A 17639-nucleotide genomic window follows, 5' to 3' on the forward strand; every position below is an offset into this window, starting at 1 on the left:
ATTGTATGATTTCATGATTTTGACATCTTGAAAGTATTGTTCATCACATCCATGCAGGTTTCTATGGAAACCAGATATAGTAAGTAAGGTCACATAGTTAGGCTACTGTACATCCTTGCATGTAAAAAACAAAAATGGTCTAGAAAGGATAGAGATTGTGTGTGTGTGTGTCAGTGTGTGTGTGTGTGTGTGTGTGTGTGTGTGTGTGTGTGTGTCCGCGCGCAACTACCGGTAATCATAGGCTCTCGACCGAATCACATGAGCACTGAGTAGTAAAACAGACACAGACAGAAAACTGATTATTCACCTATAATGTATTTTTATGTTGTATGTTGTATGTATGTTGTATTTTTATGTTGACGGCCTTTTCCAACTTCCAAGCTTATTCAATTTCCTACTATTTCACAAAAGCAGACTGTAAAAATGCCCCCAAACATGTTTGAGAGTGAAATATCCCTTTAAGACTTAGACTGTACTTCAGTAGCCGTACCTTAATCAGCTTTAAAAGGCTCTAGTCTACGTAAACCAAGTTGATTCTCCCAACTTAATTCCTGTCAGGCTCCTCCTTTGGACAAATGATTGGAACTTGAATAAAGCCAATTGAACTTCAACTTTAACTTTAGGTAGTTAAAGTAACTGTTGTCTGTTTGATCGTTATCAGACATTATCCTTCATGATCACTCACTCTCACTGACTTTATCATGCCTAGTGATTAACCTCATACACAAATACCATGACACAATATGCTGCAGATGACAGTCAGTGTAATCATGCAATAGTTTTTTTTATACACAGTGATACTGTGCCCATCATTTGCATTGTAGTTTTGTGGAGGAGTGGGAGACCTATAACATTCATAATAAGATTAGTGTAAGTGTACTAATCCAGTCAGAAATAGACCAACTGTAAATGTACCCCAGACCTGCTGTAGGCTACAGTGTGCTTGTGTACGTGGCAAGTGGAACAACCAACAGACAATCTTTTTCTATTTTAATTTTTGCTATAATACAAGGAAGTCTTTGGTCCTGATGAGATCCCTGGATGTATTACAACAGGGAATATTAATAATAATGTATTGTTGTTATTACGACAGGATGCAAACGGTCATTCTGTTGGACAATCTGAGGACAGTCAAATCACAGCAGGTAATGGGGACATCTTTACAAGCAATCTAAAGGACATCACAGCAGTGGACGTTCATGTCACAGCATTTTGAGAAAGAAAGTGACACATTTGTGTCATGGGTATGGTGGCTGCAAGCTCCTCACAGCAGGTAATTCCTCTTGAGTGTAACCTATCACTTTTGAATGGCAACTGTGTCCTTATTATCTATTGGTTTATCATTGGATAATTTTGTGTGACTGAGTAGTGGTCGTGAATTGTGTGGGATTATTATAGGATAGGAGTCATAACTGTTGGTTTAGCATGACTGATCCTAAACACTGATCCTTTCAAATGGATTATGGCAGATTAAAATGTCTGTGTGATTGAATGAGTTGATTTTGTATCATTATTTTCTTAATTATTTTGTCCAAGATTAGTTTCTCAAAGGTTGGAATAAAAACGTCAGTCATTTTCTAGCCTTCACAAAGAAGGTGTTTAATTGATTGTTTAATTGAATTAGTTAACTTAATTAGTATTGCATCTCATTAGTATAGCTACAGCTATGTGTACCGCCTGCCTCTGCTATGACTGTTGACGTCGCCTCAGCTGACCATCCAGATGGCAGTCCATGCCAAGACAAGAGGCGGATTCCTGATTGATTTTGGTAAAGACTTATGTATAGCTGTTAAAGGACCACTTCACCACTTTTCAACCTATCTTCATATAATAGGTCCCATAATAATCATGATAAAATGGCATGATTTTTTTTCTACTCCGTCATGTCTCATAGGAGGGCTGTGGGCAGTTTAGAAACCGTCTTCCAGTGACATCATTAGGCAGATTTTTCTTTTAAACAATATTTTTTTACAAAGATTTAGGTTTTCATTATCGTGAGAACGATGGCTTCCATTTTCGCATTGCAACTGTTCAGGACTAGAAAGCCTGCAGTTTCTATTAGCTTGTATTCCCCATCGATGATGTCACTGGAAGACGGTTTCTGAACTGCCCTCCTATGAGACACAGATCGAGTAGAAAATAATTGCGCAATTTTTTCAGGATTATAGGTGAGGACCTAGTATATGAAGATAGGTTGAAAAGTGGTGAAGTGGTCCTTTAATCTATTGAGAACTAATATGTGAATTGTTAAGGACTAGTGCTAAATTCACATGTCAGTATTATTATATGCGTATATGTACAGTATGTTGGTTATAGAGTGCTAGCCAAGGATTAGAACTCACCAGTGAAGATGTCATTTATTTATCACTTACCAAAGTTTGTTTGTGACTATGTCAATCACTAGCTTATGCAAATCACACAGAAGATTGCATGTAACATTTTAACATTGACCAAACTGACCCATAAAGGCTCTTTTGCTCTATCCTCTGCTGAATGCAGTCACGGCCCCCCGGGCCAAATACACCATAGTGGGGGAGCTCATGCGTCATGTCGTCCCAGAAGAAATGCAATGCTCAATGGGCTGTGGAGGTCCGGCCTGCAAATATGACAACCCGACTCACTGGAGTGATGACAAGCAGGCCATCAAAGGCCTCTACTCCTCCTGGTAAACCTGCTCTGCTTTATTAGCACTTTACAATAATCACACATTTAACTATTGCATCTTTATGACATTCTGCTCATGATGTTTCTGTAATTTCAGGGTTACTGATTATCTTCTGGCAATGTCCAGACCTTCCACTGAAATCATTGAGAAATATAATATCATTGATCAGTTCAAAAGGTACAGCTTTTTTCATAGATCTTTGATAACTTTTAAGGTACAGTATGTCAATACTATAATAACGTGTGTATGTTTACATGGATTAAAGTTCTCAGTTGCCACGACTGATTTCATGCATTTGGATTCTATAGAAGTCAGCATTGTAATGTAGATAGTCTATTTTCTGTCATTATTTTAAGATTAGAGCATTTGAAGTGGTCAAATTAGCAATATGTTCAGAAGCATCTTCCATAAAATCTCAATAGTCTTATATTTAGTTAGTTAATAGTTTTATATTTCCTATAAAATCAAAGTTTAAAGCCTCAATATGTGATTTCGTCTCCTGGTTGGCAATATGTCGAACAGCATGTACAATATTAAAAAAACATAATAATTTTACACAATTGTTTAGGAAGGTTCACACTGTTTCGCATAAGGATTTGGTCATACAAACACTTTCAGTCGTGGTTTTATTTTGCTTTAATCCACACTATCTGTGTGTCTGTGAAGGAATGGTATAAAAACCGTCATCAATCTGCAGAGACCTGGAGAACATGCTATGTGTGGAAACCCTCTGGAGCCTGACAGTGGCTTTGCCTATCACCCTGAGGTTTTCATGGAGAACGACAGTGAGTGCTGTTCAAATACTTCTGCAGTTCTGTTTGATTAACCCATTTAAGAGCTGAGGCTGATTCTACAAATGCCAGCTACTGTAAATCTGTACTTTTTCAGTAATGTTTTCATGCCAAGGACGCCCATCTGAAAATGACAGAAGAACTGTTCCAAATCATATATCAAGAGTTTTATATATTGCTAAAAATCAAAGATTACACAGATGCTTTCCCAGTTTTAATGGGTATTGATGTGGTGTAATACCAGGAAACTGATTTTATTAAAAAAGTTCTCACCATTTCAGTTTATTACTACAATTTTGTCCTGGCTGACTATGGAGTGGCTAACCTCACGGCGGTTCTGGATATGGTGAAGGTCATGGCCTTTGCAATGCAGGAGGGGAAGATAGCGGTGCACTGTCATGCCGGTCTAGGGAGGACAGGTACACACTTCACATTCACAGTGCGTTTTAACACTGGGAGAACAATGGCGAGTGACAAATTAATTTCATTGGCTATGGCCAATAGCCCACTATCGCCGGACGATGTCGCCCCAAAAGATTAATTATTTTCATCTTTTCGGGCGACGTACCTCAGTCCACTTTTCGACTATAGCCTGTTTGCCTGCTATCGCCGGTAGTTGCCCGGGTCCCATAGACAAATAATGCACTTCCTGAAAATTCGTCTGGCTGTCGCCCGCTGTTAAAACGCACTTATGATTATGAATCTAAAATAATTATGATGATAAGGAAAAAAGGTATTTAACACACATATTGTCTTGTCCCATCCAGGTGTGTTGTTGGCATGTTTCATGACCTACACCACCAGGATGTCCGCTAACCAGGCCATTTCTCACGTACGTGCCAAGCGTCCTAACTCCATCCAGACGAGAGGTCAGCTACAGTGTGTCAGGCAGTTTGTACAGTTCCTCGTGCCTCTGAGGAAAGTGTTTTCCTGCGCGGAGCCCCGGTCAGACCCGGTCACCCTGTCCCAGTACCTAATCCGCCAGAGACACGTGCTCCACGGCTACGAGCGGCGGGAACTGAGGCACCTGCCTAAGATCGTCCACCTCATCTGTAGGCTCCTGATAGACACCTTGAACCGGCAGGTCATCGAGGACGACGTCCTGGAGGCCCCAGATTTTGAGGACTTAGAGATGGTCGAAAGTATGGTCGAAAAGCTGGGCCCTGGCTTTGGCCAGAACATGGCTGACATGCGGCCCCGCTTACCGGGCGCTCCCACTTTACCCCGTCACTTCAACGAGCCGGCCATCTTCTACCACCACAAGAGTCTGAGCTACAGTGACTCCAATATCGAGCGTCTCGGATCCAATCTCAATTTGCTGGCACAGCCTCATCTCGGTTCACTGTCGCAAAGCAACATTCATTCGCCCTATCGCACCTCCACCCAGAACCAGTCGAACACCTCCTGCTGCTCGACAGGAACACTGTGGGACGACTGCAACCAATCGTCTGTGATAAAGGCCAAGATGTCGTCCAGGTTGAGGGCAGAGCAGAGGAAAGGAAAGCAGTGTCTGGTAGAAGTGGAGGAATCGGAGGTGCCGTTCATAACCCTGCAGTCAGAGTTGTCTGCGGAGACCCGGAGGCTCCTGGTGGCCCAGGCTCTGGCTGTGGACCTGTTCCTGGATGGAGAGAAGCAGCACAGATGCGCTGTCTTAACCTGGCAGGTATAGCTTCATCCGCTCATCATATCTACCTCGTTGCTGTCGGGTCGGAAACCTCCTATCCCCATAATAAAACTTTTTGTGTTTTTCATAAATGAATGCCCTACTAAACTTGATCTGATCATACTACAGCATCAAACAAACGTAACCAACCTGGTCCTTGGTCTGTCACCATTTCTGTCCATTCAGTCTTTGTCTCAGAGGCGAGCTGTGTGCAGTTCAGAAACATATGCCTATACGGTCTATGGCCTATACACATGACATCATCAATAGAAACTACAGCCTTTCTCTTCCTGGATATTTAGCAAGCTGAAATAGAGGCCATTGTTCTCTCTGTAGGAGGGTTTCTGAACTGTCCACAGCCCTCATAAGGAGTGAGTAGACAAAGATTGTACCATCTTTTAGTAAGCATTAGTGTGGAGCAAATATTAATGTGAAGATATGTTGAAAATGTGGTGTGGTCCTTTTACTGGCTCCTTTCCAACCAAGTCTCTCCCGGGTGACTTACAGCTTCTTACCCTAGTATTAAATGATGGTGAAGGAGGGGGGCTTTGACAGAATATATAATATGTATATTTAAATAATATAAGCTCAAAGAGCTGTTCAGGTCATCTCATGTTGAGTGTTTGTACAGGCAGAGCTGAACATGGGCGGTGGATGGGAGCAGCAGCTGTGTTTAGAGAGGGATCCGTTTGTGTTGACTGGGCTGATGTGGTCGTGGCTGGAGCAGCTGAGAGAGCCAGTCCTCTCCGTGCAGGCTGCCATGACCCTTGACCCCAACAACACTAAGGCTCACACTGTCCTCAACACTCTGGACCAGGTCAGTAGTCCCGCTGGCGGAAGATGTATTCACATTAAGTAGCAATATAGAAATACTCTGTTTCAAGTAAAAGGCCTATTCAATCAATTTACAATTTACAATTTAGGCATTTAGCAGACGCTCTTAATCCAGAGCGACTTACATTAAGCAGGAACAAAAAAGCATGGGAATACATCACATAAAAGCATTTATCATGAAACATGCGTAAACTAAGAAAGTAACAGTGGAATATCTATATTATGAGACTATACATATAAACTATATATCTATACTACTATGCTATACATATGTACTATGGCGTGCTATGACTATATACAATGCAATTAGGCTATAGTGCTGTCTACATAACATGCTATAAGTCTATCAAATGCTATCTAAGTCTACCGAAATGCTATGGGGGTAGGATAAGTGCTATGGGCCATGATGGAGTCTGAAAAGGTGGGTTTTCAGACTACGGCGGAAGATTGGGAGTGATGCTGCAGTTCTGACTGCAATGGGAAGTGCATTCCACAGTTTTGGAGCCAGAAGGGAGAAGAGTTTGGGACGTGTGGAGCGTTGTCCCGGCGTTTTTAGTGAGGGTACTTCCAGCTTCCCTGCGTTGGCTGATCTGAGTGCGCGGGAGGGTTTGTAGGGTTCAATCATACTTGCAAGATATGGGGGAGCCATACCTTTGGTTGCTTTGAATGCCAGCATCAGAGTTTTGTATTCTGTGCGGGCAGCGACCGGGAGCCAGTGGAGGGAGCGGAGCAGGGGGAGACATGTGAGAATTTTGGCTGGTTGAAGACCAAGCGAGCTGCGGCATTTTGGATCAGCTGGAGAGGCTTAAGTGCACATGCTGGTAGGCCAGTAAGAAGGGAGTTACAATAGTCGAGTTTTGACAAGACTGTTGTCTGTTGTCTGTCAAAATTCTACTTGATCAGTATTGGCATAAAAGGTTACTCACAGTACCAATTAAGTAAACAATATGCAATCATGCATTATGAATTGCCCATTTCACAAATGTTTTGGAAAATAGCAGATCTGCAAGCTCACAATGTGCCACGATGCAACACGTTATAAGCTTGTAGCTCTGCTATGTTCGAATATCCAAAGTTAAAAATAGTGGGTGATATTTGACTTGGTTTACTCTGGCTTTTGTGAGCAGTGAGCTTCCAGACAGTTTTTAAGTTGCTTATATTCATTTTATCAGACACGCCCCCTTCCTATAAAACCATGTAACTTCAAACTCCATTGTGATCCATATTTGATATTGGCCGTCTAATACGTGAGGGGGATGTGTTTTATTTTTCAATTAATCTGTTTAAATTTCTTTTTTATAATAATTATTTGGGGAAAAATGTATTTAATAAATAAATAAAAGAATGAAAGTAGTGGAGATGTAATGGAGTAGAAGTCTAAAGTAGCTGGAGTTGGAAATGGTAAAGTAACGCAAAAGTACTTCAAAAAGTACAGTACTTTCCACCACTGAGTAGTTCAACCAACCACTTCTACTTTTGCAAAGCAGCTAGAACGTCCAACTATTCATGTAAAATCTCATCATTGTCATCTCTCTAATATGTCTTCCAAGGCTCAGAAGCAGACGTTAATTTGCCTATTAGACTGTATGGCTCATATGCAGGAAATACCAGAGGAGGTAGAGAACGCTTTCTTGGATCGTACCATCAAGGCTTTCACTCGGGTAAGGAAGAACCATGACCGCCAGCTGTCCACATGGACCCTTACTGACAGTTTACGGTCTAGAACTCAGAAAGTGTACAAATGCAATGATTTAAATTAACAATGATTCTTCAGCGTAGATTGGGGTCCCAGAGATAAAAACAAATCACTTGTGTTAAGTGAGGGGAACACACTGAATTTATATCTGCCACATGATGTCTTACGTCGACACTTAGTTCCCTAAACAAACATTAAAGTCCATAGACTTGGCTGGCTCTAAAGTGCTCTAAACAAACATTGTAATATCATCAAAGTCCATAGACTTGGCGGACAAACAATATACGTCATAAGTGCTCTAAACAAACATTCAAAATCCCATAGACTTGGCTGCCATATGCCTGGCATAATCTTCAAATTAAAGCCTTTTATCATGATGACACTTTTTATAGGCCTACAGGGGCCTAAAAGGTTTAAACAAAATACATTATGTGTGTGAGTGTTACATGTATTAACAGAAATGTTGAATAAGGTGCATCATGCACCTGGTAGGGACTGAGGAGGCAGGCTTTTAAAGGGCGTTGGCCCCTGAGCTCAGGTGCACGCCAATTACTCTGATCATTCATCTCAACACTCTCCAATTCCTATTGGAACCAATGAGAAGGGAGAGAATACTACAGGGCAAAGCCACATACAAAGACATAAACCGGTCCGTAACCAATTTAAGAGTCAACTATAACATCCTCACATACATAATACAGGGAACCGTCGCACTAGTTGAACCCAAGTGCAGACTCAAACAGAGGCAAGAATAAATCCCCAAAATTAAAGTTTCATTGCCAGCCAACTGAGCCAAGTAGAACAATTTAAAAAAATCACACCCGTGTGAAGTGAGCGGCGCTCTTATCATCGTACATCAGACACTATGCCTATTTGCTCAGACACTATGACGTAAAATTCTCCATTCATTGTCAATGGAAATGTAATGTTTGTTTAAGACAAAGTTTATCGTGGACAGTAACTAAAAGCTGGATGTAGGAGGGGCTAGCACCTCTCAAAAATGAGGCCACTGCAGTACTCACTGAGTACTGCACCGCCTCATCTGCAACTCTTGAGCAAGCCAGCCCCTATAACCTCTGCTGTGCTCTTTACTCTATGTCAGATCCTAGTAATGTGTTGTGCTTTTTGAACCAGAACCTGTCTAGCTGAGGGTTAGGCTCTCTTTTCAGTGTTTCAGTTTCACCCAGGTGGACGTGGTTTTGAGGTTAGGTTTAAGCATACAGTTTGTGAGGTTAGGGTAATAAGGTTAGGCATAGTGTTTGTGAGGTTGGGGTAATAAGGTTAGGGTTAGGCATAGTGTTTGTGAGGTTAGGGTAATAAGGTTAGGGTTAGGCATAGTGTTTGTGAGGTTAGGGTAATAAGGTTAGGCATAGTGTTTGTGAGGTTGGGGTAATAAGGTTAGGGTTAGGCATAGTGTTTGTGAGGTTAGGGTAATAAGGTTAGGGTTAGGCATAGTGTTTGTGAGGTTAGGGTAATAAGGTTAGGGTTAGGCATAGTGTTTGTGAGGTTAGGGTAATAAGGTTAGGGTTAGGCATAGTGTTTGTGAGGTTAGGGTAATAAGGTTAGGGTTAGGCATAGTGTTTGTGAGGTTAGGGTAATAAGGTTAGGGTTAGGCATAGTGTTTGTGAGGTTAGGGTAATAAGGTTAGGGTTAGGCATAGTGTTTGTGAGGTTAGGGTAATAAGGTTAGGGTTAGGCATAGTGTTTGTGAAGTTAAGTTAGTGTACCGACACACCGAAGGAAGAGGGCGTCCCCTAGTCAGACATTCAATCACGCACGCACGCACGCGCGTGCGCGCGCACACACACACACACACAAACAGAGAGAAACAGAGAGAAACATTAGGAAGAGGTATATGGCATGGGAGCAGATGTAATACTGGTATAATTAACAAAGTGTTAATTTAAGCAAAAATGTAATTAAATTGAAAAAGAGGAAATATAAATGTCTGGGTTTCCGAGGCTAAGAGTTTACAGACCAGTAAGGGTGCAATTGCTGCTGGTGGTCCCCAGAGACCCAGCATTGAGAAACACTGTTCAATAACTTCCTAATCAAAGCCCTGTCTGTGTATGACTAAAGAACATGCCATGCCTTTCAACAGCTGGAGAAGAACTCAGAGAATGGAAGGAATGTGTACAAGACTATGACTGAAGTCCTGAGGTACATCCTTCTGGACATGAGATGGACAACCACTGGTGATGACAACCAAAGTTCAACATTGTCAGTAATTGCAACATAATAACCAATAAATGGACTTTTATATTTACCGTGCTGTGTGGACATCACCCTTGTGGAGCCCTGTTAAACAAGGGAACTGTTTGTGCCTTGTGTCACAATCATATAGCCTATAGTTAGTATACATGTTCCCTTGTTGGGCAGAAACCTTTATCTAATATTTCACCTATATAACAAACGGTGTTAAACTATTTTTTTATGGAGGAAAATAAGCTAAATATTTACCCAATTAAAAGTTATTAACCAGAACTAAGTCATTTATTTGGATCTGGAGTTATTTTGCTCCATTATAACAGTTTTGGACATACAAGGTTTCTGCCCGACATCAACAATATATTTATATTTTTAATACCTAACAAGTACAACTATTGTGTAGACTTAATATATTAAATTCATGGAATCTTGCCACAGTAATATGTTCTGACAATATTTAGCAGAGTTTAAAATTGATCACACCAGAATACATGCAATACAATATGCCTTAAGACTTGTGTACAACAATATACTGTCCCTTAATTTATAACAGTAGGTTGCCCTTGAACCAGTGAAGAGTTTAGTTAACAAAATGTCTCTAAACAAAATACAGTATGTGTTCCATGCCATTCCCATAACATAAGGCCACTGTATGATGATATCCAGCAGCTATACCCTATTGGCTAACTTGCCAGTGAATAGCCCCCACCGGGTGTTATGTAATGCAGTGACAAAACCTCCCCGCCTAGCTCCCTTCCAAATTATATTTGATCCTGTTGGTGTTTTTTGGAATCATGGCAAAATACAAACTGGAAATCAAATTGATTGATTTCCCAAATAGCAACAATATATTACACTGACAGCTGCTTGCAAACAAATAGTTTGTTTCAACTGAAACTGATGAACAAAAATAATATAGTACTATGTGTAACAGTGTCGTAGTACAATAGTTTAATCACTTTAATGTGATTGTGAACTCACAGAAACACAAAAAGATATATATCAATATCGTTTCGGACATCTCGTTTCGGTCCTAGAGGAGTTAAGAGTCTGTAGATTTCTGGCAATAAAAAAGAGATTAATTTGGCAACAGGTGCGTTGGTGAAGCATCACAGACACGGAATGAAAATAAAAATCTACTTGCTCAATAAATAAACTATTTTATTATGTTTCAGCATATCAAATGCCTGAAGGTCTTCTAGTTCTAATGTAACAAAAACAAAACGGTTTCTTTATTGAGCAAGTAGACAATGTGTGGGTGTTTGCAAACATAGGATTTCTAAAATACCACATAATACACAATAATATTACATATCTGTTAAAGTAATTCTCAAAGGGGAAAATAACCCTATAATTTCTTCGTGAGGAAGACGTGTGAATGTTGGATACAAATCAGACACCTAGCAATGCCCTCGGCACAAACAATAGAACTTACACTACGGTCAAAGTTCCCCTTCAATTAAAAGAAGTGGTCAGTGCAAATATCAGTAGTGCCATTATGTTTTCCATTCACGTGGTGCTTTTGGTCTTCAGGAGGTGAAAGAGTAAGCTTTCAGGACATCTTTCCCGTCGTTGCCTTCTGCTACGGCCACAATGCTGGAGTAGTCACAGGCCACATGGCTGAAGCCCCTGAAACAGATAGGACCCCAGCAGCAGTGGAAGGTTTAAAACAGTGCTTTTGTTCGTTCATAATCATCATCTATTTAAGCTATTTGGAGCACTGATGCATATAGACAGTGTATAACATAACGATATTCGTACAGGTACAGTAGCAAAAGGCATGGCTGAATGTGAAACACACTATATTCGTTTATGCATTATTTGAACAGAGGAAGAACGTTTTCAGAAAAGCACACTATTTACAAATAACTTCTAAAATTAATATTCTTGCACTCAAACCAAAACATGAAACTCATACCCAACTGAACCCGTCGTTACATGAATTGCATAACCTCTGACTTTCCAGGGCTTTATATCTGCCAGTAATATTTGGAATTCTCAGATCATTCGGCCTCAAATTACATGTTGATCTATTTTCACTATTCTTGAAAGTTGTCCAAATGTTTTGAAAGATTTCCCATTATGATGACATACCCAAAGACAGGGGTAAATTATTAACAGATTATTTTAATAGATTATCGATTATTTTTTTTGATAATTGATTGATCAATTGATTATTTCTGCTGTACTTTAACGTCAACCTGTCTGTTGTTGTCTGTATTATACTGTACCTGGACATAGTGTGGGAACCTCCGAGTAAGTGATATCGGTCCTTCAGGTCAATACGGCCATCTTTCCTGTTCTGGTCTTTCCATGTGTACACTCTTAAAGACAGGTCCCGACAAGCAGCCACCACATGAAAGCTATCCTGTAAAACACAATTGCATGAAAATAATTGACTAATTGTAGCCGAGAAAGGTGTTAAATTCTTCTAAATCCTCCAGTTTTCTGAAATAAATATTTTCACGATTTTTCAAAAATAGCAGACCTACAAGCTCGTAGCGCTATGAGCTTGTAGATCTGCTATTTTTCAATAGCTAAATTATAACATAATGTTTAAAACAGCAAAAGGGGTTCCCGCCCAAAATGGGTTAACCAATGCAAAGGTCACACAAACAATTGATATGTTTCACAGCTATAAAGTAGCCTGGTAAACCATCCCGGTCGGTCGTGTAAACTCATATTATCATAATGTCATCTGCAGAACAGTCTGACAAAAGCGCTGTGTGAAAAATATATAAATAGAAGAGCCAATCGGTGTCTGTCAATCACAGGGCCCTGAGCGCTGTGATTGAATTCATATTATAATGTGAATTCACGCGACCGGGATGGTTTACCAGGCTCGCTACAAGCTTACAAGTGCTTGTACTTTTCACCATAAGAAGAAGAAGAGCCTACCACAGATATGGATGAAACATGTGCAGCTAGGAATTTATAGCTGAGCCTGTACTTCAAATAAGTGACCCAGAGGTCTTGGTGATCCCCCATCACGAGTATATCCCCGTCCTTGGCCTCCAGCACGACGTTTCGTGGAGATTTGTTCCAGATCAAAGGAAAGGTAATCCCATACTTCACCACTACAATGGAAACGTAAATTATACACAGGAAAACTGATATCTATTAATTCGAAAATCATTCCGTATGACTCGAAAAGTCGAAAGTAGTGCAACTATTTTCTTAGTGATTATTATATCGATTACGACAGAGGTCTTCCAGCGCTTTTCAAGCCAGAGGGAGGAAGCAGGGACCCCCCCAATAGTACATTATTGTGTAAAATTGTGTTGCAGATTAAACTTTTTCATAAATTCCATAGATTGATTCATAGTCTTGTTTGACAACACTGTTATCAGTGTATGTTGGATTCATGGAAAAGTGTATTTACTATTTTTCATACATTTAACCACTTAAACCCTCAATACTTAAACCTCTGTACTTTTTCCATCTACACCAAACCTCTTTGACGATCTACAAGCTCACAACGCGTTCGGCAAAGAATAGGGAACGGAAAAGAATAGGGAAGAATGGGGGGGGGGGGGGGGGGTCCTAGCACACAAAGATTTAGCGACCCCCTTGCAGTAACTCTGAGGACCCCCTGTTGAAGACCCATGGATTACAGCATGCATCCACTATCCCAGCTTTAGAATACAGGTACAACATTCACAGCACAGAGTGTATCTGTATACTGTAGCTACCTTGTATCTCTGACTTGTATCTGGATGTCTTCATGCTGAAATCCAGCACAGTGACGGCTCCGGGCACAGACCCGGAGCCATAGATATCATCCACCTGGCCATCATTCACCTGGTGGATGATGGCCAGTCTAGCAGGCTGGGTGGGCATAAAGACGGCCGTGTGGAACCATTGGACCGGCAGATACTGGCTCAGAGGATCTTCGTCCGCAGATGGATTGATCAAACTGGTAGCAGAGATCACCTGCAAGCCACATCATCAAACAAAATAAATGAAATGTTCTTTAATCCTGGTTTCATTTTCATTTATCAGCTGCACACAGAAATGTAATATACAGTAAAACAAGCATTACCCAGTGCCTACAGAGCTATACTTACCTTTGGAATCAAATCATAGTTGTCTTTGGTTCCTGCCAAGATCCATTTCTTGTCGGGAGAAGCTAGCAGAAGGTTGACATTGTAAGAGTCGCACACCACTAGACTGGATGTTTTTGACCACTCAGGGCCCGTTAGTGTCAGTGTGTGCAGTGATCCTTGTCCGGTGCCTACCTGAGAAACATTTGAATTAAGAGACAGCGTTAACATTTCAGAAGAGAGGGACGTGAATAAACATGACGTGAGCAAAGATTTGAAGAATTGAGTTGGTAACTTACAAAGAGAAAGCAGCGGTCTTTAAACGTGTATGGTAGTAATGTGCAGCGTGGAGATGCAGTGTGGTATGACGCCACTTCCTCTCCTGTCTGAGCCTGCCAGCTCTTGATAAGCCCTGAGGAATCGGATGTAATCACTACTCCATGCTCTCTGTCACTGACAATGCTCGTCAGAGGACTCTGCACGGCACTGCACCACAACTCCACCCCCTAAAACAAATGAGACAAACACAACAAGCTAATTCAGTTCACTTAAATGGCCACACAAGAATGCTAGCTTGTGAATACATACAGGCTTGAGAGCTTATTTCCATTAGTGGTCCTTTATGTATGAATGTTTAATATATGTTGTTTGCCCCCATTGTATTCATTGCCAATTCCCTTATGTTTGTACAGTATAGTAATATAGTAATTGAAGCTTAATTACTTTGACCTTCAATCCCTTTCAAATGTCTCTGCTTCTTTGCCTGTAATTAAGGTTGCATTCCTGCCAAATGTTTAGAATCAGACTAAAAGAAGAGTAGGATTGACATTTCTTTGTTGCGAGGCTTTTGTACACAAGGTAATAATGTCTTTGTGACAGGTGCGTAGGTGAAGCACACAATGATGCACCAAGAACAATAAAGGCGGTAAGGCACCCGCACACTTGCACAGTACAAGAGAAGAACTAATATTAAACACATTTCGGTCACCAAGGCCTTCTTCAATCATGCATTTAAGGTCTTGGTGACCGAAACGTGACCAAAATTATTAAGTTATTCTCCTGTTTGGTGCAAGTTGGGCAGTGTGCGGGTGCCTTTATTGTTCTATATTATGAATTATGAAACAATTAAAAGGTATTTGAAGGCAACTTTGTTCCAAAGCTAGAAACCAAGCAAATCCACTGAATCGCTCTATGACATTTTTTTTACTAACATTTTTCACATCCCACGCTCGCACTGTCCCATCAGTTGAGGCACTGCAGATGGTGCTACGGAAACTCCAGGGCTCCATAGCGGTGGGTGTATTCTTCTCCAGGTACACTAAACCAACCACTCTGCCTAGAATAGATGATGACAACCATTTCACACCAAAAGAATGAGGTTAGAGTGGCATGGCATCATGGCAGAAAGGGTGCAAAACAAAAAAAAGGTAATTGATAGAATAATCGCTAAGAAGATTATAGATAGCTGCAGCCCTACATGGCAGATATGGCAATGCAAGTCCTGTGGACAGGTACAGTATGTAAGTACATACCTGTGTGACCCCTCAGGCCTTTGCAGGTGTAGTCGCAGCCGGACCGGCCCTGCGTCATCTTGCTCTCCAAGTGGGAGCGACGCAGGTAGTACCTCTTCCACGCGTCCCTCATGTGTTCACTGTCCACCACAGCGACGTTACAGAACCCCCAGTACTGGAGGCACAACCTCCTGGACACATCACATCATAGAATGTACAGTAATGTACAGTACTGGAGGCACAACCTCCTGGACATATCACATCATAGAATGTACAGTAATGTACAGTACTGGAGGCACAACCTCCTGGACACATCACATCATAGAATGTACAACCTCCTGGACACATCACATCATAGAATGTATAGTAGGGAATGCACCGAACACTTATCTATCCATCCATCTATCCACCCACACACGCGCGCACACACACACACACACACACACACACACACACACACACACACACACACACACACACACACACAAACAAGCAACTTAAAAACAGTCTGGGGTGTTCCCAAAAGCTAGATGTTAAAACGACACCAAACATGCCCCTTTAAGCTGAACGTACCTCCATAACCAAGGAGTCTGTGCAACTTCGAGCCAATCCTAAAAAAACAAAACAAATGCACAGGTATAAAGAAGTACATGTATGTACATGAACATTATCATGATGAAAGAGGGCTCACTATTGGGGTATCTGCGTTAATTAAGTGGTGCAAAGACCATAAGCAGTTGACAACGTGGGAAACGGTGATGGTCAGATGAGACATCCTTCATTATATTCTCCAGAAGTGTGCGAGTATGTGTCTGACATTATGTGCTGAATGCTTGATCCCTTTAGTGGGCTTGGTTATGCTATGGGGGGCATTTTCCAGGCATGGTTCAGGTCCACTTGTCCCCATAGAGGGGAGGGTCAGGCAAATTCAATACAGATTGAAGTTCCACGATGACAATGCCCACATCCGCAGGAGGGGTCACTGAATTGTTTGATCGATGAATATGAAAATAATATGAATCATAATGACCCACCAGGCCACCACCACTATAATAAAATCAAGTGTATGGGGAATGGGGATAGCTTTTATTTTATCTTGTGTTACATTGGCATGTTTGTTTCATCTGTCCACATCTCCACAAAAGCTGTCTATAGGTGGCCAGTTAGCCCCTTTCGGGACCCTACATAAAGCTTTTCTGATGAACAAAATGTCAGAAACTTCAGTACCATTGGGTTCTGCTTGGAGGGCTAGGTGGCCAGTGGCCACCAGACCAACATCTATACTCAGACTATCTTATTATGATGATAGCACATGATTTTCCCTTTTTCCATTTGTCACTAGTGACTAGTCTGTCTCAAGTTTGTGAATTTTAGCCTCCCACACACCACTTCCGCACTTCGCTGCCACCACTCCTCCTTACCGTACAAACACTTGAGACGTTCATCAAATCTTCCACATTTAAGAAGGTAAAAATGTGGATAAGGCAATCACTGCCTAATGTTGCAATTGCACTGTCCATAGTGATGGAAGTCAGCAGTTAATACAAACTACACAAGCACACGTGCTGTTTGCGTAGCTCTAACCAACCAGTATGTTGATTGTTGTGTAAAACTACGGAAAGTATGCAGGGTCAAACGACAGTTTTCCCTTTTAACTGCATTGGCGTCACATTACCACCAGATGGCGCCACAATCAAAGGTACAACGGCTACACTGGAGCGCACTAGACACAGTGCGCGCGCCAGTGCCCCGTCTAATTTTATTTGAGAAAGAAAATGTGTTTAAAAAAAAGTATTTAAACTGCACTACATCAACATATGTTGAATGAAAGTGAAGCATAATTTTGCTGTACCGTCCTGTACGTTAATTTGCGCTCAGTTGCATAGCCTGTTTCCAGAAATATATCAGTTTTAGCCGGATTACTTTAATAATTTAGGACTAATAAACCATCAATTTGTTTTGGAAGGTTTGTTTTTTAACCTAAATAACCACATATGATGTCGACACACCATGCCCGATGGCCAAATCATTAGGAATGCCTATCAATCAAGGTGAATGCACACAACAAGTGGAATATGTAGTGGCTGTCTGCCTGCAACCCTGGCTGGCGGGATTCCACAGCATGCAGAAAGAAGAAGAAGGGCCCCATGCATGCATGTCTCTCTCTCCTGTCCTGTGAACGGTGTGAACACGCCCCAGATAGATCAGACAGATATAAGAGCTCGGCTC

At 41.3% G+C, this 17639-nt stretch overlaps 2 protein-coding genes across 3 annotated transcripts; one reads left to right on the forward strand and one right to left on the reverse strand.

Moving 5' to 3' along the window:
- Positions 1-1722: 1722 nt before the first annotated feature.
- ptpdc1b (protein tyrosine phosphatase domain containing 1b) lies at positions 1723-8798 on the forward strand (the record flags this gene model as incomplete). The annotated part of the gene is made up of 9 exons (XM_083769847.1): positions 1723-1768; positions 2500-2665; positions 2762-2842; positions 3332-3450; positions 3738-3875; positions 4224-5119; positions 5751-5936; positions 7504-7614; positions 8784-8798. 9 exons carry the CDS (start codon positions 1723-1725, stop codon positions 8796-8798), a joined length of 1758 nt encoding a protein of 585 aa, XP_083625973.1.
- A 1619-nt stretch (positions 8799-10417) lies between these two features.
- fbxw12 (F-box and WD repeat domain containing 12) lies at positions 10418-16993 on the reverse strand. 2 transcript variants are annotated; one of them, XM_083768850.1, is made up of 10 exons: positions 16832-16993; positions 15984-16021; positions 15432-15601; positions 15111-15235; positions 14199-14405; positions 13924-14094; positions 13549-13789; positions 12755-12933; positions 12088-12224; positions 10418-11485 (listed from the first exon to the last, which is right to left on the reverse strand). In XM_083768850.1, exons 1-10 carry the CDS (start codon positions 16928-16930, stop codon positions 11386-11388), a joined length of 1467 nt encoding a protein of 488 aa, XP_083624976.1. In that variant the 5' UTR covers positions 16931-16993; the 3' UTR covers positions 10418-11385. The 2 variants fall into 2 exon arrangements, with proteins under 2 accessions (XP_083624976.1, XP_083624977.1); XM_083768851.1 differs by lacking the exon at positions 15984-16021 and having other exon boundaries at positions 16832-16955.
- Positions 16994-17639: the final 646 nt, after the last annotated feature.

Source organism: Protomyctophum parallelum (genome assembly GCF_964188405.1).
Source record: "Protomyctophum parallelum genome assembly, chromosome: 7".
Classification (NCBI taxonomy): Eukaryota; Metazoa; Chordata; class Actinopteri; order Myctophiformes; family Myctophidae; genus Protomyctophum; species Protomyctophum parallelum.

Bases quoted from the DNA above. Each gene is read 5' to 3' on its own strand.
- fbxw12 (XM_083768850.1), bottom strand. From the start codon at position 16,930: ATGGACAGTGCAATTGCAACATTAGGCAGTGATTGCCTTATCCACATT. The intron at 15,236-15,431 runs GTATGTACTTAC...CATCTATTCTAG, and splicing joins AGGCCTGAGGGGTCACACAG to GCAGAGTGGTTGGTTTAGTG. The intron at 11,486-12,087 runs GTACAGTATAAT...TATCTGTTTCAG, and splicing joins GGTTCCCACACTATGTCCAG to GGGCTTCAGCCATGTGGCCT.